Source organism: Chlamydomonas reinhardtii, chromosome 16 (genome assembly GCF_000002595.2).
Source record: "Chlamydomonas reinhardtii strain CC-503 cw92 mt+ chromosome 16, whole genome shotgun sequence".
Taxonomy (NCBI): Eukaryota; Viridiplantae; Chlorophyta; class Chlorophyceae; order Chlamydomonadales; family Chlamydomonadaceae; genus Chlamydomonas; species Chlamydomonas reinhardtii.
In genome coordinates this window covers 2,137,188-2,158,891 of record NC_057019.1, presented here as the reverse complement: position 1 = coordinate 2,158,891, position 21,704 = coordinate 2,137,188, and the positions used below count along the sequence as shown (strand labels likewise).

The 21,704-nt window shown below is 66.7% G+C and overlaps 3 protein-coding genes across 3 annotated transcripts in view; 1 reads left to right on the top strand and 2 right to left on the bottom strand.

The window, feature by feature from the left end:
• The window catches only part of CHLRE_16g658200v5 (uncharacterized protein), a 30,545-nt gene extending 17,949 nt beyond the window's left edge, over positions 1-12,596 (bottom strand). The window contains exons 1-23 of the mRNA XM_043070935.1: positions 12,096-12,596; positions 11,583-11,792; positions 11,092-11,229; positions 10,660-10,775; positions 10,257-10,323; positions 9,840-9,947; positions 9,466-9,531; positions 8,939-9,143; positions 8,249-8,517; positions 7,373-7,837; positions 6,838-6,940; positions 5,105-6,426; positions 4,784-4,897; positions 4,369-4,445; positions 4,030-4,191; positions 3,710-3,799; positions 2,772-3,528; positions 2,421-2,571; positions 2,177-2,271; positions 1,741-1,781; positions 1,538-1,598; positions 672-1,233; positions 1-306 (exon numbers count right to left, since the gene is read on the bottom strand). The exon at positions 1-306 is cut by the window's left edge and continues 43 nt beyond it. Of these exons, the coding sequence (XP_042915577.1) occupies positions 1-306; positions 672-1,233; positions 1,538-1,598; positions 1,741-1,781; positions 2,177-2,271; positions 2,421-2,571; positions 2,772-3,528; positions 3,710-3,799; positions 4,030-4,191; positions 4,369-4,445; positions 4,784-4,897; positions 5,105-6,426; positions 6,838-6,940; positions 7,373-7,837; positions 8,249-8,517; positions 8,939-9,143; positions 9,466-9,531; positions 9,840-9,947; positions 10,257-10,323; positions 10,660-10,775; positions 11,092-11,229; positions 11,583-11,792; positions 12,096-12,329 (5,719 nt within the window). The 5' untranslated portion in view covers positions 12,330-12,596. The remainder of the gene's footprint in view (positions 307-671; positions 1,234-1,537; positions 1,599-1,740; positions 1,782-2,176; positions 2,272-2,420; positions 2,572-2,771; positions 3,529-3,709; positions 3,800-4,029; positions 4,192-4,368; positions 4,446-4,783; positions 4,898-5,104; positions 6,427-6,837; positions 6,941-7,372; positions 7,838-8,248; positions 8,518-8,938; positions 9,144-9,465; positions 9,532-9,839; positions 9,948-10,256; positions 10,324-10,659; positions 10,776-11,091; positions 11,230-11,582; positions 11,793-12,095) is intronic.
• A 320-nt stretch (positions 12,597-12,916) lies between these two features.
• Positions 12,917-17,722, top strand: CHLRE_16g658150v5 (uncharacterized protein). Its single transcript, XM_043070934.1, has one exon. The coding sequence runs from the start codon at positions 12,959-12,961 to the stop codon at positions 16,718-16,720; it is 3,762 nt and encodes a 1,253-aa protein (XP_042915576.1). The 5' UTR covers positions 12,917-12,958; the 3' UTR covers positions 16,721-17,722.
• Positions 17,723-17,757: 35 nt separating this feature from the next.
• CHLRE_16g658075v5 (uncharacterized protein) lies at positions 17,758-21,406 on the bottom strand. Its single transcript, XM_043070933.1, has 9 exons — positions 21,114-21,406; positions 20,957-21,005; positions 20,691-20,798; positions 20,573-20,601; positions 20,190-20,316; positions 19,952-19,959; positions 19,762-19,779; positions 19,403-19,547; positions 17,758-19,247 (listed from the first exon to the last, which is right to left on the bottom strand). Exons 1-9 carry the CDS (start codon positions 21,261-21,263, stop codon positions 19,195-19,197), a joined length of 687 nt encoding a protein of 228 aa, XP_042915575.1. The 5' UTR covers positions 21,264-21,406; the 3' UTR covers positions 17,758-19,194.
• Positions 21,407-21,704: the final 298 nt, after the last annotated feature.

Here is a 21,704-nt window from a genome sequence, read left to right as displayed (position 1 = left end):
CCGACTGCCGCAGCGCCCCTGCCGGCCCCCACCTCAGAGACACCAGCCCCCCGCCCAGCTCCTGCTTGTGCACCTGGATGCTACTGCTGCTGCTGCCACTGCCACTGTCGTAACTGCCATTGCTACAGCCATCCAGCAGCAGCTGCTGGCCTGCACTGCCGCCGCTGCCTTCAGCACTGATGTTGGCAGTAGCTGCAGCAGTAGCAGTAGCAGCAGCTGCTGCTACAGCCGCCACTGCGTCGGTGACGGCCACGGACCGCAGCTTCTTCAGGAACAGGATCAGGCGGGGGTCCACGTCAGCAAGGGCTGCGGGGGCGGGGGTATGAAGGGTCGGGGTGGGAGGAGGAAGGTGGGGTTGGATTGGGGTTTGGGGGTAAATTTATGGTAAACTATGAAGAAGCTAAGGTTTAGCCGGGCACGATGGCACAGCAGGCGGAGGTGGGGGGAGGGAGGGAGGGTGCGTATAAGAGGGTGCGTGCGCGTGTGAGGGTTCGGCAGGTGTGTGTACAAGGGAGATGTCATGAATCGTTGAGCTCCACTGGGCCATCCAGGGCCATCACCCCCGTTTCGCTACTCCCGCCCTGCCCTCGCAGCCACAATCCCGCACCCCGCACCATCCCGCATCCCCCCTCCCCCCCCACACACCAGTGCACCCCGGCGGTGGCACTCACACTTCCTCAGTGCCTCCACCACCGCCAGCACGCCCTCATCATACAGCGGCGCCGGCGGCGACACCTGCTGCTGCTGCCCACCACCACCACCCGCCGCCTCCACAGCAGCCTCGGCCGCAGCAGCCTCCTCCTCCGCTCCATCTGCTGCTGCTGCACCCGCCGCCGCCGCCTCAGCTCCAGCAGCCGCAGCAGCAGCAGCAGCCATAGCCGCCGCCGCAGCCTCGTCCCTCTTCAGCGGCAGGCGAATGATGGTCCGCGCCGCACTGCTGCCGAACACACCACCACCACCAGCGCCTCCTCCTCCTCCTCCCCCATCTCCCACCACCACCACCTCCCCCTTCTCCCGCGCCGCCTCGGCTGCCACCGCCTCCCTCTCTCCCTCCCCCTCTCCCTCCTCCCGCTCCGGCGCCGCCGCCAGCAGCCCCAGTTGGCAGGCGGCGGCGATGTCGGCTCCGGTGTAGGGGGGCACGAGGGATGGCAGCACCATACCCAGGTTGCCGTGTGCGGTGCGGCTGAAGGACACGTGGAAGCCGCCCGAGTGCACCTCGGGAGCGTCCGACACCTAGGGGTGTAGTGGGGTGGAGTGGTCGAAGTGAGAGGGGGATGTGGGTGTGTGTGGGTGTGTAGCTGTTGGGTGTGTACGTAGGTGTGGGGTGGGGCAGGGCCAGAGGTTAAGGTTGGATTGGCAGAGACAGGTGAGGATTCGGTGCATGCCGTGTGGCCATGACCACCACCCAGCCCACTGCCGCGACCGCCATCCCACACATCCACAACACCACACACGCCTGCCTCCTCAGCCCCATGCCCCGCCTGCAACGCACGCAGACATCCCCCACCCACCACACCCAAACCCATCACCCACATACCTTGAACACTGACTTGAACCCAATGCCCTTCTTGCCGATGTAGCCGCGCTTCTTCTTCTTGCTGCGGGATGGTCACGGGATGGTCACGTGCGCGTGTCAGGTGGCGGGGCGGGCGGGGGGGGGGGATCAAATTCTGTGGAAGCAGCAGAGGCCCGCATGCAGACGGAGAGAGAGAAAGGTGAGCGGCCAGTCGCCTCACTCACGTGCTCTGGTTGACGTCACTGAGCGCCCGTATGTCTTGTTCCTGTGTACACGTGTTAGACAGCACGTTTGTGCGTTTGTGCTTTTGTGTGTGTTTGTGTGTGCTCACATATGTGTGTGTGCGTGTGCGTGTGTATGTGTGTGTGCGCGCGTGTGTGTGTGTGTGTTGCCTGAGTGTGTGTGTGTGTGTGTGTGTGTGTTGCCTGAGTGTGTGTGCGTGTGTGATGCCTGAGCGAGAGTGTGTGTCGGTTAATCCGGTCCGGTGCTTGCAACGCGTTGCGTCGGTCGCGCGCGCTCGCGGTTTGCACGTGCATGTGCCTGAGAGAGAGTGCGTGTAGGGTTATACGGTCCAGCACATAAACCCCGACACGCATGTGACACGGTCTGCTGCCTGCCCCCCGCCCCCCACATCCCTCACACCCCCCCCCCCACACACACCTTGAACCCCTCCTCGTTGTTGAGCACCACCAGGCTGTCGGGTGTGAGGACAAACTCCAGACACGGCACCACACCAGCCGGGTAGGAGTTGTCCTCTGGAGGGCGGGAGGGAGGGAGCGAAGAGGTGTGTGTGTATGTGTGTGTGTGTGTGTTTGTTTGTTTGTGTGTGTAGCGGAGAGGGGGGAAGGATGAAGGCGGGAAGGTGCTTGCCTTCACCCCCGGCTCCCCACCCCCCCACTCCCACCTGCATTCTGCAGCAGCTCCATCACAAAGTGCAGGTCCTTGGAGTAGAGCTGCGCGCTGAGCTGTTCCACGGCGTTGCCCACACGCGCCGTGTTGCAGCGGATGGTCTCCGCGGCGTCAGGATCGCTGTAGCACTTGTCCACACCGTACGTCTGCGTGTGCGGGTGTGCATGCGTATGTAACTCCGGCGTCTGGGCGAATTTCGGTTCCTTGTAATGTCAACACATGCCACATGGATATGCGTGCGGCGTACGCGTTGCTTGTGCGTGTGAGCGGCCCGGAATGCTTCATGTGGGCGCATGTGCCCGTGATTGCACAGCACCGCAACCACCCGTCCACCATCTTAACTCACGTGTCGTATGCGCTCCACCACCTCCGCCCCACGCCGCCTCAGCGCCTCAGCCTCAGCCTGACTGCGGCTCACGATGTCACCACCACCGCCGCCAGCAGTAGCTGCAGCAGCAGAAGCAGCAGCCGCGGGAGCAGCCGCGGGTGCTACAGCCTCCCTCGCAAACGGCGCGGCTGTAGCACCAGCACCATCCCCTGCAGCAGTAGCACCGTCCGAAGCTGACGCCGGTGGGGTGGGCTCCGACGGCGTGGCGGCCCCCGCACCCCTCGCCGCCGCCGCCGCCTCAGCACATGTTGCATCGTCTGTGGCGGGCGCGGCTGCAGTGGCGCCGGAGCTGCCAGCAGATGCACCTTCCGCTGACGGCTCCGGCGGCTGCGGCCCAGACGGTGCCTCTGCCTCCGTCTCTGCCGCCGTCGCCGTCGCCGTCGCCGTCGCTGTCGGATTCAGCTCCCGCTGCTGAGCAGCCGCCGCTGGAATGCCGGGCGCTTGCTCTCGCGCTGCTGCTGGCGACAGCGCGGCAGTAGAAGCGCTGGGCGGCGCCGGCGGCGGCGGCTTTGCCGCCGTGACTGCCGCTAAGACTTCAGCGCCACCGCCACTGCTACTGGGTGTGGCAACTTGGGCGGGTTGGGGCTTGGGCGCCGGCGGGGCCTGGGCAGTGCGGCGGGCGGCGGCGGCGGCGGCGGGCGGAAGTCGCGCTGCGGCCCAGTCGCGGCACCACTCCTCCACGCCCAGCTCCACTCCTAGTCGGTGAAGCACCGCCCTGTGCGGTGAGTAAACAACAACAAAAGGAAGTCCGCGTGTGTGTGTTAACATAACAACAAACCGAAGCCCGTGTGTGTATGTAACACCGTGTATGCGCGCTATCAACCATGCATCGTGCACGTCCGTAATCTAATGTCGGTAGCCCGCCGCCGCAGCGCACACCCGCCGCATGCACCCACTTGTGTGCGGGCCTGGCGCACGCCGCCAGCAGAGCCTCCCGCCAGCCGCGACCCACCACCGCCGGGCTCTCCAGCGGCGGCAGCAGCACCCTGACGTGCAGGCGGGAGGGACAGGGAGCGGCAGAGGGAGAGGGAGCGGGAGGGGGAGAGGGAGATGAGGGCAGCAGCCAGGCGGTCGGGTCAGCAAGCGCAGCAGCCAGCAGCGCAAGTAAGTAGCACGCAACCCGCCCAAGTGCCGCCACGGCACCCCGCACCCAGCACTACCGGTCACCATCCTCCCGCACCACAGCCCACACCCAGCCCTGCCCCTACTAGCTCACCTCTCGGCCGCCACCCGCCGCAGCGCCGCCAGCGGCTGAGGAATGGCAGCCAGGCAGTCAAGCACACAGCGCAGCAGCGGCAGGCGGGGGTGCGGCGGCGGCTGGTGGGGCTTGGCGCCGCCGGCACCTCCGCGTGCAGCGGCGGAGGCGCTGCCGAACAACCTGAGGGGGTAATAATGCAAGTGGGTAATTAGGCTCGGGCGTAAGCAGGGTGTCAACGCAAGCCGCAAGCAACCGAGGATGATACAGCACTGCCCCTTGCCTGCTGCTGTCCCCTGCCCGCTGCCCGGCACGCACGCACGCACGCACGCACGCAGTCACACGCATATATTCACGCACCTGGCTGCGGGTGTGGCCGCCGCCTCCGCCGCCTCCACCCAGGCCGTCCAGCGCCCCTCCACCAGGTCTGACAGGTACTGCGCGTAAAAGTGTGTGTGTGTGTGTGTGTGTGTGTGTGTGTGTGTGCGTGTGTGTGTGTGTGTGTGCGGAGGGAAACGCGTGTTGGCGGGTGCGGCGCAAGTAGGAGCGAGGCCCCTCCCTGTCTGTGTTTGTGGGCCTTGCTTGCTGATGACGCACACGCGCCTGGCGCAGCTACCGACGTGCGTCGCCTCCCTCCTCCAGCACCTGCCAGCAGCCCCTCTCTGCCCCTGCCCCTGCCCCTGCCCCTGCCCCTGCCCCTGCCCCTGCCCCTGCCCCTGCCCCTGCCCCTGCCCCTACTGGCACTGCAGCAGCAGCAGCAGCACCCACTGCCCACCCGCAGCGGCGCGTGCTCCGCCCCGCCCGCCTCCGCCACCACCGCCAGCAGCGCCGCCGCCACGCCGCCCGCGTCCATCTCGGACAGCCGCTGCCGGAACTGCGCCACCGCACCCTGACGACAGCAGGAGGAGTAAGGAGCAGGGAGCAGGGGCATGGAGCAGGAGCAGGAGCAGGAGCAGGAGCAGGGGTAGGAGGGGCGCGTGTATGCAGTGAGAGGCGTGGAGTGTCGTCAAGCAGGCGGGCCGAACCGTCATGCAAACTGTACACACACACACACACACACACACACGCACACACACGCACACACACACATGCGCACCTCCACGCCCAGCCCCGCGGGCACCTTGAACAGCGCACCCCCCGGCGCCTCCACCGCCCGCCAGCTGCTGCTACTGCTACTGCCAAAGCCGCCGCCGCTACTGCCACTGCCACCGCCACTGCCGCCATCGCCATCGCCACCGCCATCCGCCGCCTCACCGCCCTGCTGCTCCTGCCTCCCCTCAGGCCCCCGCTGCTGCCGCCTGTGCACCGCCGGCCGCCGCCGCCTGCTACTGCCACTGCCGCCGCCGCCGCCGCCGTGCTGCAGGAAGGCCTTGAGCGACCCCAGGTGCGGCGCGAACACCCGCCCCCACAGGCACCAGTCGCCCAGGTCGCACAGCAGGGGCGCCGACTCCAGGCAGCTCCACGCCGCAGCAGCCGTGACGTCGGCCTCGGCCCCGGCACCACCGCCCTCGGCTTCGTCACCCGCGCCGCCATGGTGGTCGTCGTCGTCATGCGTGTCTTCGCTCTTTGGCATCGCTCTGTTGACTGCACTGCCCCCTGCCGGGTTGGGCTGCTCGTGCGCCTGCTCCTGCTGACACCAGCGGCCCACCACCGCCTCCAGCGCGGTGCCGCTGCCGTCGCGCTCAATGGCAACCGCAGCGGCGGCAGCACCAGCGGCGGCGCGGCCGCCGCCGCTGCCAGTGCCAGGTGCCGCCAGCGGCGGCGCCAGCCCCAGCTCCGGCAGCACCTCAGTCGCGCCGCCGCCGCCGCTGCGGCCGCCGCCGCCGCCGCCGCCATTGTGCCCTGCACTCCTCCCACCGCCCTCACCACCACCACCGCCTCCATCTTCTCCAGCATCCGCTGCCAGCAGCATTCCGCCGCCTCCGCCGACGTCGCCCGCCGCCTCCGCCTCCGCCAGCAGCCGCCGGACGGGCCCGAACCCCAGGGCCGCGGCGCACGCCACCCAGGGGTACTGCCGCCGCAGGGCCGCCTCCACCGCCGCCGCCAGCCCCGCCTCCCCCTCCCCCTCCCCCTCCCCCTCGTCGTCAAGCAGCCCCTCACCCGTGTCAGACTGCCGGTCCGAGGGGCGGCTGTCGCTAGAAGGTGCCGACGGCGGCGGCGGCGCCACCGCCTCCGCCTCCTCCACCGCCCGCCGCCGCGCCGCCGCCGCCGCCACCATGCCCACGAGCTGAAGCACCTCCGCCGCCGTCACGAAGCCGCCACCGCCGCCGCCAATGCCGGCTCCGCCAAAGGCCACCGCACCCAGCCCAGCTCCTGCTCCGGCTCCTGTCCCTGCTCCGTCGCCGCCGCCGCCTGCCACCGCCGCGGCGGCGCCGCCGCCCAGCAGCTCCGCCACCAGCTCCTGACTCTCCGCCAGAGCTGCACGGCGGGATTGCATGCGTGCACATACACACACGGCACGTCATTGCATGTGGTCTCGCCGACGACATCGCCTAGGGGTCAGAAGTAGTCAGGAGCCCGACCCCAAGGGATGTGCATGAGCCAGCGCGTGCGACGAGCAGGCGGGTGCTGAGGACGGAGCCAGTGAGCAGCCGCGGGCACGGCATGCGAAGCAAGAGGGCGCAAGCCACCCCCCGGGCATCTTAATTGTTACACCAGGATATGTATGTTGAAGACACGAAGCAAGAGAGTATGGCATGTGGCCCCCGAGGCTTCCTGTCTTTAAACCAGGAAGTGTATGGTGGAGAACCCCCCCCCCTCATCCCACACCCCACACCCCACACCCCCATCCCCGCACACGCATTCCCTGCCACCCACGCACGCACCCACCCTCCAGCAGCGACTGCCCGCGGCCCAGCTCTTCCCAGCGGCTACAGCCAAGCGCCGCCGCCACGTCCCGCTCCAGCGCCGCCAGAGCTCGGAACGACAGACCCTGTGCGTGTGGGTGGTGTGGTGTGGGGTAGGTTGGGGGTGCAAGGATTGGTATAGAGAAGTGTAGCAAAGTAGACAGCAGGCGTGGGGGTGCGCGGGGGGGGGGGGGTTGGGGGATGTAAAATAGGTCTCAATAGTTAAGGAATCGGGGCGTAGCCATTCATGCATAAGGTGGTGGTCGGGGCGTTGGTTTTGGGGGGGGGGCATGCAGGGCAGGGTGCACAAATGCACACACGAGTGGGTGAGTGTCTGGGTGGGCTGGCCGTGGGCAGGGCGGACACGGCGGAGGCGTGCAGGTAGGCAGGACTTCACGGATGCGCATGATGGGCAGTAGTGCCACACGCACCACAACAGCAGGGCACGACACGCGACAACACAAGCAGTGCAACACAAGCCACCTGCAGGTCATACACACTCACATACACATACACACCTGGTTGAATTCCGCCACCGCCTCACGCAGCCGCCGCCAACTGACAGCCGCCCGCCGCTGCTGCTGCCGCCGTGCAGCCGCCACACCACCACCCTCCTCATCCTCCCCGCCGTCCGCACCCGCAGCAGCACCCCCGCTGCCGCCCTTCTGCAGCAGCAGCCACAGTCCGTGACCGCCGCGGCCGCCACCACCACCGCCGCCGCCATCCGGATCCAGCCGCGCCGCCGCCTGCGCCGCCGCTGCCAGCGCCGCCCTCAGCTGGATTACCATCAGCGCCGCCGCCCCTAGCACCCGGTGCATGGCTACCGCCAGCTCCTCCACACAGCGGACCACCTCCGCCGCCGCCACCGCCGCCACCTCGGGCTGGACCTTTTTGCCGCTGCGCCCACTGGTGGTGGTGCTGCTGGGGGTGGTGAGGTGGGGCGGTGTGGAGTGCAGCAGGAGGTAGATGGCGTCCAGGCGCGCCTGCGTGCGTGCGCGCGTGCGTGCGTGCGTGCGTGCGCGCATTCAGTGGGGTAACAATGTGGAAACATGTGTGTGGAACAGTGTGTAAGAGTGTGGAAGATTGTGTTAAAGAATGTGTGGACGAGTGTGGAAGAGTGTGGAAGAGGGGCATCAGGAGGCTGTCGGCGGGTGCGGGTGCTGTGTGGACACAGGCAGCAGGCAGGTGCCCGCCCGGCGAGGCAAGCCGCTAGAGAAGAAGTACTGGCCACCACCCTCCACCCCGTCATTTCTCTCGTCGCTGCCCTCACCACCCTCCCGTCATTCTCTCGTCGCCGCCCTCCCGTCGCCGCCCTCACCACCCTCCCGTCAACTCTTTCGATGCATCTTGCCGCCGCCGGCCCACCAGTCCACAGCAGCCCACCGCGCACCCACCTGCGGCAGCGGCTCGCCCATCACCCTCTCCCACATGTCCGCCACAGCCGCCCGCCGTGCCTCCGCCTCCGCCTCCACATCCCGCTCCACATCCTCATGCCCGTACTCCGCCCCCGCCGCCCCCGCCTCCCCCGCTGGCGGCGCCGCCAGCAGCTGCAGCCGCCGCTCCCGCCTGAGTCGCTCCGCCGCCGCCGCCACCTCCGCCCGGCCGCAGCGGCCAGACAGTGCCAGGGCCTCCACCGAGCCGCCCACCACCCGCACCAGCATGCCTGATGGGCGGCAGCAGTAGAGCAGTAGATCAGTAGAGGAGTAGCGCAGAGTGGGGCGGCAGCAATGGCAGTAACAGTGAATGGAGGTGTGGGGGTCGGCCGCATCGTTTTGTCAGGAGTGAGAAGCCCGCGGCGGCTTCACAGCAGCAGCCTCTGGAGCCGCGGGGCCCTCGCCAGCCAACCCTGCGCGCAACTGTCTACTGTACTGCCCCTCATGCAAACCCCGCCCCTCATGCAAACCCTGCCCCTCATGCAAACCCCGCCCTTTTGCTTCCTATGACAAAGGCAAACGCCCGCTGCCTCCACACCACGCCGCATCCTCCAGTGCACCCCAGCACACCCCACCCGCCACCCCACCACCACCACCACCACCTCTGATCCTCTCATCCCCCCAGCCTCCGCCCGCCGCCCCCCCACACACCCTGCAGCTGCTCCAGCATCGCCGCCGACGACTGCTGCAGTGCCGCCAGAGCCGCCACATCCACCACCCCCTCCGCGCCGCCGCCGCCACTGCCACCTTCACCGCCGTCACCGCCGCCACTGCCGCGCAGCACAGCCGCCGTGGTGGCCTCCTGCAGCCTGGCGGAGCGCGCGTGCAGGTGCTGCTCTGCTGCCTCCGCGAATTCCTGGAGAGAGGGAGATAAGGCACGGAGAGGGGGCAGCGCGTTTGGCTGGGTGAAGCGGTCAAGTGCAGGCAGAGGGGCAAGCAGCAGTAGCGGTTCGGTTCGGTTCACACACACTCAACCACTCACCCACAGCTACACGCCCACAGGCTCACACGCTCACGCGCCCACATGCCCACACGCGCGCACACGTGCACAAACACGCCCACACACGCCTCCACACACGCCCACACACGCCCACACACGTGCCCACACACGCCTCCACACGCTCACCCACCTGTGCCCCCAAGCCCACCTGTGCCCCCACGCCCACATGCTCACACACCTGTGCCCCCTGGATGAGTGCGGTGACGCAGTCCGCCACATCCTGCTGGGCCTGAGCCATGGCGACCTGCGTGTTCACAATGGGCGACAGGCAAGCCGGCTCTGAGTGGAGCGTGCACCAGGAGGACGCAGGGTGTGTGTGTGTGGCTGCGTAGGTGTGTGTGTATGTTTGTGTGTGTGTGTGTGTGTGTGTGTGTGTGTGTGTGTGTGTGTGTGTGTGTTTTGAAAGGTGGAGACAGGGGGCCAGAGAGGGGGCCGAGGCAAAGCACGGTGGCATGAACAGACGGTTGAGGCCACCCCAGACGGTGTGCGCACGCACAGATATCCGCACCTCCGCACCTCCGCACACCCCCGCACACACATGTACACCCCTACCGGCAGCAGCCTCAGCCCCTCCAACGTCAGCCGCGCCACGTCGCCGCCAGCTCGCGCCTGAAGCGACTCCCGCGCCGCGCGCAGCTCAGTGCTGGACGTGCTCACAGCCTGTGGTGTGTGTGTGTGTGTGTGTGTGTGTGTGTGCGTGTGTGAGTTATGCAAGTGTGGAGGCCGGCAGCTTCAAGGCATGCTGCGGCCTGAGCGGCGGCGGTCCGAATGAGGCGCCCAGCTTGGCAGCAAGCTCTGATGCGGCACGTGCACGTGCACGCGCCTGGACCCCCCGCCGCAGTACCCTGCCCTCAACACTGTTGCTGCCCGCCCACCCACCCACCCACTGCACCCACCCATCCATCCACCAACCCACTCCCACTGCACCCACTCCCACTACACCTCACCCACCCATCCACACCCACCCACCTTGAGCAGGTCGCCGATGTGCAGTCCCAGGTGCGTGCCGATCACCACCCCCAGCTCCACCAGGGGCCTGTGTGGGGCAGCAGGGGGGAGCACACCAGGAAGGAAACACACATACGTGTGTGTGTGTGTGTGTGTGTGTGTGTGTGTGTGTGTGTGTGTGCGGTATACACAATACTTGTGCGCAGGCGCACAAGCGATAAACAAAAAGGATCAGACCTCAACACCGGGCGGCGGTAAGCAAGCGCCGTGAGACGACGCAGCCACGTCCGTGCGCAGGCGGGGCACACACGCACCAGGCGTGTGTGTGGTATCGCGGCCAGGTCCTCCCCTTGCAGCCGCAGTGCCGCACAAACAGAGAGCCCGCATCCACGCACGCACACACACGGTATGCCCCACCACTCACTTGCCGTACTTGGCCTCCACCGCCGCCGCCACCTCTTCCACGGGCAGGGGGGTGCCGGCCCGGGCGCGGCGGCGGAGCAGCTCCGACATCACCTCCAACACGTCGGCCCGCGTCACCTGCAGGAGGGGGGGAGGCGGTGGGGGCGGTGGTGAAGGGTAGCTCGGAAACAAACAGGAACAGGGGATGCAGGCAGCAGGGTTTGCGCGGCACGGGCGGCGACGGAAGCACGCGCTGCCCCCCCCCCCCCCCCGCCGCCCCGTTCTCCCCCTACCCCTGTTCCCCTCCTCCTCCTCCTCCTCCCCTCCTCCCCACCCTCCTCCTCCCCCTCCATCTCCTTTTTCCCTCCCCCTCCTCCTCCTCCCGCTCCTCCCGCTCCTCCCCCCCCTCCTCCTCCTCCGCCTCCCCCTCCCCCTCTGCCACCCACCCACCCACCCTGGGCAGCGGCATGGCGGTCTGCCCCTCCGCCGCCAGCCCCATGCGCAGCACGTCGGGGTGACACGTCAGCGGCCCCAGCAGCAGGTCGTTGTAGCAGCGCAGAGACCCACACACCTCCGCCGACTCCGTGTGAGCCTGTGCGGGTGGGCGTGCGGGTGCGGGTGGGCGTGGGCGTGGGTGGGCGTGGGTGGGCGTGAGGGGGGGCTTAAGGCGACGGGAAACGCAAAGGCCTTTGTGTGTATTATATTGTATGAGCATGCGCGTGCGCGCGCAACTTGCATATTGCGGTACCGTACGAGTTAACGGCCCCGGCGCTACTTTCTCGACCTTGGCTAACTACCTCCGCGATGCGCGCCACACACACTCCGGATTCCCCCCCTGCCGCGGGCTCCTCTCCCAGCCTCCCCACCTTCTCGCCCGCCCTTTCCCCACCTCGCCCCCCCCCCCCCACAAACCTCTCAACCCCCTCCCCCCTCCCCCGCACCCACCTTCTCCCGGTCCATCACGAACGCCTCCAGGTCGTACACACACGCCACGTTGCGGCTGTTGACCGCCTGCCACGCCGCCACCGCCGCCCGCACGCGCCGCTCCCGCTGCACCAGGTGGCCCACGTAGGCGCCGCCGCCGCCCGCCCGCCCCAGCTCCAGCACCGCCGCCTCCGCCTGCCGTACGCCGCGGGCCTCCAGCGCCGGCACCACCTGGGAGCACATGCGTGGGTGGGTGGGTGGGTGGGCGTCCACCAGGGGGGGAGCGGTGGGGCGGCGGGGTTGAGGGGGCGGGGTTGAGGGGGCGGGGTTGAGGGAGAGGGGTTGAGGGCGTGGGGGTTCTGATGTCGCCAGGTGGCGTTGCTTGCATGCAGGCGTGGCACCCCGGATTCCCCCCCCCCTCCGACCCCTGGCTCCCCCCCGGGCCCCCCGGTACCGGCAGCCACCCACACCCCCGCTCCCGCGAACCCCCCACACCACACCCCACACTCCCACACCCCCCACACAACCCCGCACCCGCTCCAGCAGTGCCGAGAAGCCGGCGTAGCGCCCCTCTTGGTGCAGCGCCGCCCGAGCCGCCTTGAGCTCGTCCTGCACCAGCTCCACCAGCGTGCGGCCGTCTGCCGCAAGAGCCGCTGAGCGACCGCGTCCACTTGTAGTTGGAGCCGATGGACCCGGCGCCAGGCCCGCGCCAGGCCCTTGGGCGGTTGGACCTATCCCGGCCCATTTATAGCCGCCCTTGCGCGACATGGGTGTAAGGCTAGCTTAGTAGCCTCGCTGCCCGGTCTAAAGGCGCTGCTTGGGCATTTGCAGTTGCAGTTGCGCTTTGTTTCGCTGTTTAAAATGGAGATCTAGCTGGACTTATGGACTGTCGAATGAGCAGCTTGCCGTGTATATGATACGCCGTGGCTTATCCTAAAGCAGAGGTGCATCCATGCTCGTCGGGTGTCACGGGTCGGTAATTTCATGCACGCGTACAGCCCTCACGGGCCCGCCCCTACGTGCTCGTGGGTAACCAAGTGATTAAATTTCATAATGTGGCAGGCAGCATGTCGAGCACAGCTTGCGGCCCCTCGACTTCCTCCCGCCCGAAAGGTTTAGGGTCAGGCGGTACCCCGGGGTCGCTCGCTGGCCGTTTATCCACAAGAGAGCTACACAGCCAGCTGCAATTATGCCTTACACGCATTTCCCCCGCCCCCCCCCCCCCCTCTCCCAGACTCCTTGCCGCGGACTGCAGGCATCAGCCTCATGTCAGCAGGCGCATGCGTGTGCAATCTTGGTGCGATACGTGTGCGGAAGACCTGGCTATTTAAACTGCAATTTCACAGCTGAAGAGAGTCGCAACAAACTCCAGAAAGGCGGACCGCGTGGCAAAGACCATGGCTCCAAAGAGCTCGGACGCGACAGCCCTGGCGTCTTATTTCTCCACTCTAGATCCGTTCTCTGAGCCGAATCCCCAGCAAGCTCAGAAGCTGTTGGCGCTTTTGAAGAACAACTCGGGCGACAAAGCTTCGCACGCTTCGGTTGTTATCGCACACTTGTGGAGCTCGCAGGCCCAAGTAGCGCTCACGCAGCAGGGGCGACCCTCGGCCGCGGTGCGGAACATCTTCCTTCGCACCGGCGAGCGCCTGGCGGGTGTCCTGGACAATGACATGACGCCGACCGCACTTCAGACTGGCCACGCGCTGCTCCGTGCCGACTTGCTGAGTGTCTACGCCCGCTACCTGGCAAGTGTTGGGCAGCAGGGCACGGCTGAGGTTGCTGGAGGCAGTGCTGGCGGGGGCAGCGGCAGCGGCGGCCTGAGCCCTGAGCCACTGCTGCAGCGCCGGCCTGACGTCGCGGAGGACGCGGCGGCGGTGGTGGTCATCACACAGCTGCTAGATGCGCTGGCCGGCCGCGCACGCAACGAGCCCGCCCTGCAGCACCCACAGCGCAAGCAGAAGCAGGAGCCAGTGGCTGCAGAGACTAGCAAGGCGGCCGGCAGCGCCAGAGCTCACGCCCCGCCGCCCCCGACGCCCCCGCCGCCCTCCCTGGGCTCGGAGCTGCGCTCCGGCCTGCGCCACAGCGGGCTGCTTGAGCACACAGCGGCGGCACTGCTGCGGCTGGCGGCAGCGGCGCCTAGCAGTGGGCACGATGGCGAGGCCGCCGCGCCGCAGCAGACGTGGGTTCACGTGACAGAGGCGACGAAGTTCCTATGCTCGGCCGTGGGCGGCCTGCAGCATAAGGACGCGATTCTGTCCCTGGCCACCTGGCACGCGCTGGCACCGCCAGGGTCACACACGCCCGCAGCAGCAGCCCGCGGCGCGGCCGCCGACGTGGACGCTGCCGAGCGGGCCGCGCAGGCCGTCGCCGCCGTTAGCGAGCAGGCGGCTGAGGTGCGGCCGCTGCTGTCCGGCCCGTGCCTGCAGTTCTTCCTGTGCTGGGCCCTGGGCTGCACCCGTCTGACGGTGGAGCACGTGGCCGGGCTGGGCGGAGAACCCCAGGAGGTGGTGGCGGTGGTCTCGGGCACTCATGCAGAGACGGCGTCGGGCCGGCGGCTGCTGATGCGACCGCTGCTGCCCGGGCTCCACACGACGCCAGAAGACCAGCTCAAAGCTGCGTGCCTGGTGCTTATATCATCAGCGATGGTAATGCAGACGACAGTCGGCGGCGGCGGCGGCGGCAGGAGCAGCCGGTGCGTAGGTGCGGCCAGCAAGTCCCCATCGTCAGCGCCCTACCCGCCTGCCCGCATATTTGATGCAGTGCGGAGCGTGTTGCCCAGCTTCTGCTCCCCCCAGCTTCGTGGCGTGGACTTTGACTGCGACACGGAGCGGACCGACGCCAGCCTGCTGCTAGCGCGGCTGATTAGGGAGCTGCCGAGCCGGGCGGCGGCTGCGCGGCTGCCGGGGCTGTGGCGTCTGCTGCTGCTACAGCTCGACTCAGGCCTGGTGGATGCCATGCTGGGACCGCTGTGCGAGACCGCGCGTCTGCTACTGCCGAACGAGGTGGATGCTGCGGCGGCGGCAGCCCGCGGGGCGGCTCTGCTACAGCCGCCGCCGGGTCTCAGCTGCAGCCTGCGCTGCGCGCTGGACGCAGGACTGCTGCCGACCCTGGAGCGCGCAGTTCGGGACCCGGATGCCTGGTCGGGCCCGCCGGATGAGTGCGGCAGTGACGGTGAAAGCCGCAGCGATGACGTTAGCGCCCGTGCTAACGACTGCTGCAGCAGCGACAGCGGCAGTGACAGTGACCTGAGCAGCTGCGAACGCAAGGTGGACGACAGGCTGCGGCTGATGCAGGTGCTGGTGGGTGTGCTTGGCGGCACGGGCGCGTGGCCGGCGCTGCTGGCACACGGCCCCCTACACGAGCTGGTCAGCCTCATTGCCAGCCTGGGCGCCGTGATGAGGAATCTGACACCGTTGACCGATGTCAGGAGCGCGCAGATGAACCTGTACCTACTGGGCGTCGGGCTCACGGCCCTCCTGCAGCAGGCGGTGGACGTGTTGGAGTGGGATGCTGGCCGGGGCAGGGGCGAAGCTGTCGCGCAGCAGCCGGGACTGGGGCCGGCTCAGCAGCCGCAGCAGCTGTCAAAGGGCCAGAGGAAGAAGCTCAAGCAAAAGGCCAGCAGGAGCGGAGGTGCTGGCGAGGGCGCGAGCGCCGGCGGCAGCGGTGGAATCGGCGGCAGTCCCAGCGATAACGCCGGCATCTACCTATGGTTTGATTTCTGCAGCACCAAGCCTTACGCCGGTCCGGTGACCCTGCCCGTCATTGCGGCGTGTGGCGGCGCGCCGCCGGCCGGCTCGGCGGCGGCGGCGCAGCAGGCGCTGCTCGTGTCCTTCGCCCTGCAGCAGTGGCTGCCGCCTCTGGTGGCGCTGGCGGGGTTCCGCTGGGAGACTGTGTGCCAGGCAGCCCAGGGCGGCGAGGAGGCGGAGTCGGAGGAGGAGGGGGCCGCGGCGGGCAGGGGTGGGGCGGGAGAGGCGGCGCACGCAACCGCACATGGTGACGACGGCCTTGACGAGACAGAACCCAAGTGTCTGCGGATGTGTGCCGCCGTGCTGAGGCTGCTGGCGCGTGTGGCCATACGGGCCGCGGTGCTGGCACAGGGCACAGGGGGCGCGGGCGCCGGCTCAGGAGGCTCTGCCACAGGAGGCTCTGCCACAGCCGCAGGAGGAGCCGCAGGCAGCGCAGAGGGGGCGGCCGCCGGTCCAGATTCCATAGCCGCCGCCCCGGCCACACGGGATCGGGATCCGGGCCGGGAGCTGGCGAGCTGGCTGGAAGGCGTCCTCGACCCGTGTGTACCTGCCCTGACCCAGATCACCAATGCCATGCCAGCGCCCGCCCTGGCCAAGGCGAAAGCGGGCCGGGCAGTGGTGTCGGCGCTCCTTGACGTCGTGCAGGCCTACTCAGCCGCCAAGCCCGCATTTGCAAAGGAGCTACTGAACGGCTTCCAGTACGTCGTGGACGTTGACGTGGACGAGTCGGCGAAGGGCCCGCAGGATGCCAGCGGCCGCGAGCTCAAGCTGCGGGGGAGCGATTCCGAGATGGTGCCGTTTTCCACCATTCTGGCCGAGGCCGCCATAAGCCAGGGCCGGCGGCCGCTGTCGGCGTTCATTGAGCGTGTGGCCGCGGAGTCGGGGCAGCTCGTGTGCCTAACGATGCTGGAGGTGCAGCTGCGTGGGCTGACCAAGCAGCTGACAAGCGAGTTCGGCGGGGTGCATGACAGGGTGGAGGCCGCGGTGGCGACCGAGGCTGCGGCGCTGTGGCGGGCGCTGTGGTCGGAGGGCGGTGAGGGCGGCTCGGACTGGCGCCGGCGGTGCGAGCGTGCGTGTAGCGAGTGGCTGCTGGCGCCGGCGGAGGGGCGGCTGCGGCTGCGGGAGGTGGGCGTGGTGATGGGCAGTGGCGGCCGCAACAATGGCAGCGACGTGGCGTCTGCGTCTTCGTCGGCATCGGGCGCCTGGACGCTGTGCGGCAACCCGAGCTGCACCAGCCTGCACGGCCCTAGCGCGCTCATCCAGCCCGGCGCCGGCGTGTGCTGCCCGCACTGCCGCCAGGCCACCTACTGCTGCGCCGAGTGCCGGCAGCAGCACTGGGCTGCCGGCCACGACAGGGCATGCAAGGGCGGGAAGGCGGCGGCGAGGAAGGACACGCCGGCGGGCAGGCAGTGAACCACACTGTCTTGTCTCAGAGGCGTGCAACTTATGAATCCCATTAGTGATCAGTAGCGTTTGTGAATGCCGAGTTCACGTGCTTTGGCGTTGGCTTGGCTGCGTGAACCGCATGAGGCTGATTGCATGTGTTTGAATACGTGCTGCGACGCTGGACCTGGGGGCACGCCTCGAAATCATGTGTACAGAGTTTAGCTGATGAGGTTAGCTGGTAGGTCTTCGGTAAGCCGCCAACAAGTGAAGTAATTGAGTGGTATGGATGGATTTGCCCACTGGATGTTGGTGTGCGATGGGACAGTGTCAAGGCAGGTTGGTGAAGTCCCGCAGGGTGCAGCTAATTCCCAGACCCCAGAAGATGTGTGCGCGGCTGGTCGAACGCCGGAGTTACTGTACCGAAAAGTTGCTGGCTGGCTGGAAGTTTGCTGATGCGCATTCCTCACGCTCCGGGCGCCCGGCCAGGCGATAGCACCACACAGACACACCGTGACACCGCAACGCCACACTCGCGATGCAGAGCCGCAGCGCACCTGCAGGAAGGTGACCAGCGTCCACGGATGAGCACCAGAGGCAACCGTACATAGTATGTACTACATACAGGAAATGCGAACAGAATGCAGCAAGCAATGGCCGGGCGACAGTAATACAGTATGACAAGCAGGGGCAAAACTGGATGTTGGTGAGGGGTGAGGGAACCACCTCCCTTGCCTAATGTGCTCAACTCGTGCTGGTGATGGGGGGCTGACGCCAGGTAGGGCAGGCTTGTTTGATATCGACACAGTGGTCGCAGTAATTGTACACGTGTCCCGAACGTATATATAGGCTGATACCAGTTATCGACAATACTTCAAAACGATAACAATGCGAAACCGAGAAAGGCAGTGTGGGATTTGCGGATTGAGCGTGCAGCCTGCTACGGCACCGCGGTCCAACGCTAAGTGCCGTGGGCGCTAAGCTGGGAGGCCCACGGCCTACAGGCTGCAGGCCACTCCGCCACAATGGTTGTCCATACCCCACGGCCGCGGGGAGAAATGAAGGATGCGCCATGATATTTACAGCCCACCCTCGCCAGCGGACTGTCATCGTCCAGCCGACCCCGTACTGCCAGCCCCGCTGCCGCCCGCCGGCAGTTTGGCAGTACAGTACACACACACCCGCACGCACAACCGAAAGCCTAGCTGCCCCCCAACAGCTTAGACCCCTGACGGCAGCAACCGCTTCCCAGGCAACGCAGGCACTGCTCATTGGTACGAACTCAGGCCTCACACGCCAGGCCAGGCCCCGACGACCTGGAGCCAACCATCGCCTTGCCCATTGATGCCTGATTGCCTTTTCACACACACAAGCCAGCACGACAACACAGCACACAAAACATGTAGACACATCAGCCACCGACCGAGGCTTATGCATTGCTGCACACCCCTGGCAGCAATCCCATATGCAGGCGTTCTCCGTCCAGAATTTATTTGTCGGCTGCCGTGAGGCTTGACACCCCACGGCAAGCCCTCCATATGTGCGAGTCCGCGCACGTCGCAACTTCCGCCAATGTCCATCGTATGAGTTCAATCAAAACGTCATACATTCTGTCACCAAACTGACTCAAGAAGCTCTTGTCACCCACACCACACCAGTATGTCAGCGGAATGCGTCACCTTTCACCTGTCACCGTTCTAACCGAAGTACCTACTTGCGTCCCCCAACGCGTCGCTGTGCCGCCGCCGGTCGCCGCGCCCCGAGCTCGGCGCGCCGCCGCTGCCGACGCCGAGGCGCGCGCGTGACGAGCCCTCGTCCGCGCTGCGAATGAGCGGCGGCAAGCTGTCAAGGCTGCTCGTGACCAGCCGCAAGCCCTCGCCCGGCGCGCCGCCCGACGACGCCATGCCGCGCGGTATGAGGCGCGGCAGCGCCGCCCCGCGCGGTGTGCCGGTGCTGGGCCCGCTAGCCGCGCTGCCGGCGCTCACGTTGCTGAACTTTTTGACCAGGGCCGGCGAAGCGCCGCCTGCCGACACGCTGTGCCCGTGCCCGTGCCCGTGCGCGCCGTGAGCGTGACCGTGCCCATGCCCTGAGCCCTGCCCCGACCCCTGGCCGTGTGCGTGGCTCCAGCTGCTGCTGGCGTGCGGCCCAGCGCTGCGCCCCGACAGCAGCGGCCCCGCCATATGCGGCGCGTACACAGCCACTACCTGCGCCGCGCGCTGCCAGGACGCCGTGCCGCCGCGCCGATGCAGCGGCGGCGACGAGCTTGGCCCCGGCCCCGGCGGCGGGTGCGGCACCAGCCCCGCTGCCGGCGACATCCCTGCTACTAGCGCCGAGCCCAGGTACACCGGCGCCGAAAGTATGCTCTGCAGCTGCACGCTATTCTGTGGTGACATTCCCCCCTGTGGTGTTTGTGGTGACGATCCCATTGGTGGTGTTGCCGGGTGCGGTGGCGCACCCGGCAGAGCTTCCTCGTCGATTGGCGGTTGCGACGCCGCGTCTGGATATCACAACCCCAGCCGTTCCCGCAGGTAGAACCCGTGCGCGACGGCGTACAGGCCTGTGCAGGGGTCAACGAGAAACGTAAGGTCGCTGCATGCTTGTGCCCGCCATGGCAAAACTGCGCGGCGCGGCAGGCCGAGCAGTACCAACAACACTGCTGCTGCTCCACGCCCGCTCCCTGCGCCGCCCTGTCCTACCGCCCCAAGTGCCCACCTGCGAAGACGCCCCAGCCCTGCGCCTCGTAGGCCGCGAGCGTGTGGTGCAGGTTCTTCAGCGGCAGCCACTCCCGCGTGATGCCCATCTTGCGGTCCTCCTTGCTCTGCTTGGGGTTCTTGTTCTCCGGGAGCTCCGGGTCAATCTGGAGTAGAAAGACAAGGACAAGATAAGGAGGAGGCAGCAACAGGACTAAATAAGGAGGCCGGCAGCAACAGGGTCGATCACGGCTGGCTGCAAGAGGCCCACTGCGCAACAAAGGCATCGTTTGTCGGATGTGCGGGTACCTACTCCCACCCCCGGCGCTAACCCCATGCAGCGCAGCCAGTAGCATATCCGAGGAGTTGCCACGTGCTCACCTCGGCGAAGATGGTGACCTGGCGTCCATTCAAAAAGAGGAATCACACAACATGCGAGCATGGCGGGGCAAGCAGGGCGTGTCAGTGGCGCGGAGAGCGGTCAGCGCAGCAGCAGCGTGCCCGTCTTGAGAGACGCAGTGCTGCTCGTGCTTTGCTCAAGCAAGATTCCAACTCCGAACCTCACACTCACCCTGTGTGCTCCGAAGCGGCAGTCCAGAGGGCAAGCACGGGCACCAGGCACATGCATGGAAGGATGGGGGGGGGATGCATATGGTGCTTGCAAACGGGTGACGTTCTGTGGCCTTCATCAACGCAAACCCATCACTGCCTATATTACCCCACAGCTTGTCATGATTCAGGAACGCACTTGCTGGTCTCCTGACCGGAAGCTTACACGGCCGCCACGGGGACCACAAACACCCATGGGCCCCCGCCCCCTGCTGTGACGCACATGTTCTCGTTGGTCAGGCCCGGGCTGAGCGCCTGCTGGCCCGTGGCGCCAATGAAGGTGCCCACGTAGCCCGTCTCCTCCTTCAGCTCGCGCAGCGCGGCCGTCTGTGGGGGGCAGTCGGAAAGGGAGGCAGGCAGGGCGCTGAGGTCAGTTCGCGGTACTGGTACTGCCCAGGTCGTTGGGGCGTAGCGTGGCCGCAGCTGGCAGGTAACCGGCATAGCTATGATGCCCTGTCCAGCGCCCCCCATCCTATATGGATGCTACCGGGCACATGGCGTTCGGGGAGCCCTCAGGCACGCGTCAGCAGACGTGCGGAACGAAAAGCTCGCATGTCCCGTCAACCGCCCCCTTTCGCCGCACCTGAGGCGACTCGTCCTTGTCCACCAGACCTGTGCACAAGATACGGACGCACTTAACGCCTCAGTTCGTTTTGTCGGAAACAGCATTCTTCAGGCAGTGCACCTAATTTGAGGCTTACCCGCTGGAAGCTCGATGGTATGCTTTCCCATCGGAGGACGGTACTGCTTCACCACCAGAACTTGGTGGTTGCCGTCCTTCTTTTTCAGGACCGCGAAAATGTTCACCGCTGCAGGCATTCGGCGACACAGGTTCCAGAAGTGAGCAGATTGTAAGCAATGTTCTACAGCCCCTTGAGAGTGCTGCGAGACACAAGGGGCACCGAACCGGCGAGCAAACCCCGCTCGGGAACTGCCGCGACGGGGCCCACAGCCGCGCCAAACTCACCATCTACGTCGCCCCTTCGCGTTGTCCGCTCAACGTATTGCCATGAAGACTACGGCAGGCAAAGGCGTTCAGTCAGCGCAAGTCCACTTAACTTCGGCCATGCGGGCACGGGTTCACGGCTTTGAAGTGCGCAGCTCTCCGAAAGCCCCAGACCTGCCTTGGCATTGTCCCCTGGCCGTGCGTAGTCCACATTCACGAACCGAAGGAACCGGCTCTCCGCGAGGGTCTTTTTCTCCAGCACAGGCGGGGGCGCGGGTGCCGCTGGTGGTGGGGCCGCACCGCCTGCGCTACCTGGCTTGGCTGCCATGATATCTACCTACAGCTACAGGGAACACTCTGCAGGCCCAACTCGTTTAAAGGGCCATCTACGAGCCCGCGGTCGCGTCTGTGCAAATTGCTAGTTCCGTATGGAGTTTGCACAGGTTTGTACTTTGTAAACACTGAAGGTTTTATGGACACGTTGTCTAAGCTGCAATGCAGCGAGGCGTCTAATTTCCCGGCACTAACCATCATCTCCCGATCCGCTGGGCGAGTCCCCACCGAGACTGCACTCGTGATGGAACATGGCAAGGGGCAGGAAAGCGTAGTCCCGATGTGTGTGGCTCCCACCCGTGCCCACATAAATGCGTAGCAAGAAGGGACAAGGCATTGGTGCGTCGTTCGCGCGCTGTTACTGTACCGACGGTAGCTGGCAGGTTGTGTCGATGTTTTGCTGACGCGCATTCCTCACGCTCCGGGCGCCCGGCCA

Excerpts from the sequence above, each read along its gene's own strand:
- CHLRE_16g658150v5 (XM_043070934.1), top strand. The coding sequence starts at position 12,959 with ATGGCTCCAAAGAGCTCGGACGCGACAGCCCTGGCGTCTTATTTCTCC.
- CHLRE_16g658075v5 (XM_043070933.1), bottom strand. The coding sequence starts at position 21,263 with ATGGCAGCCAAGCCAGGTAGCGCAGGCGGTGCGGCCCCACCACCAGCG. Across the intron at positions 20,317-20,572 it reads ACAAGGACGAGTCGCCTCAG|ACGGCCGCGCTGCGCGAGCT; the intron begins GTGCGGCGAAAG and ends TGCCCCCCACAG. Across the intron at positions 19,248-19,402 it reads GGGCTGGGGCGTCTTCGCAG|GCCTGTACGCCGTCGCGCAC; the intron begins GTGGGCACTTGG and ends ACCCCTGCACAG.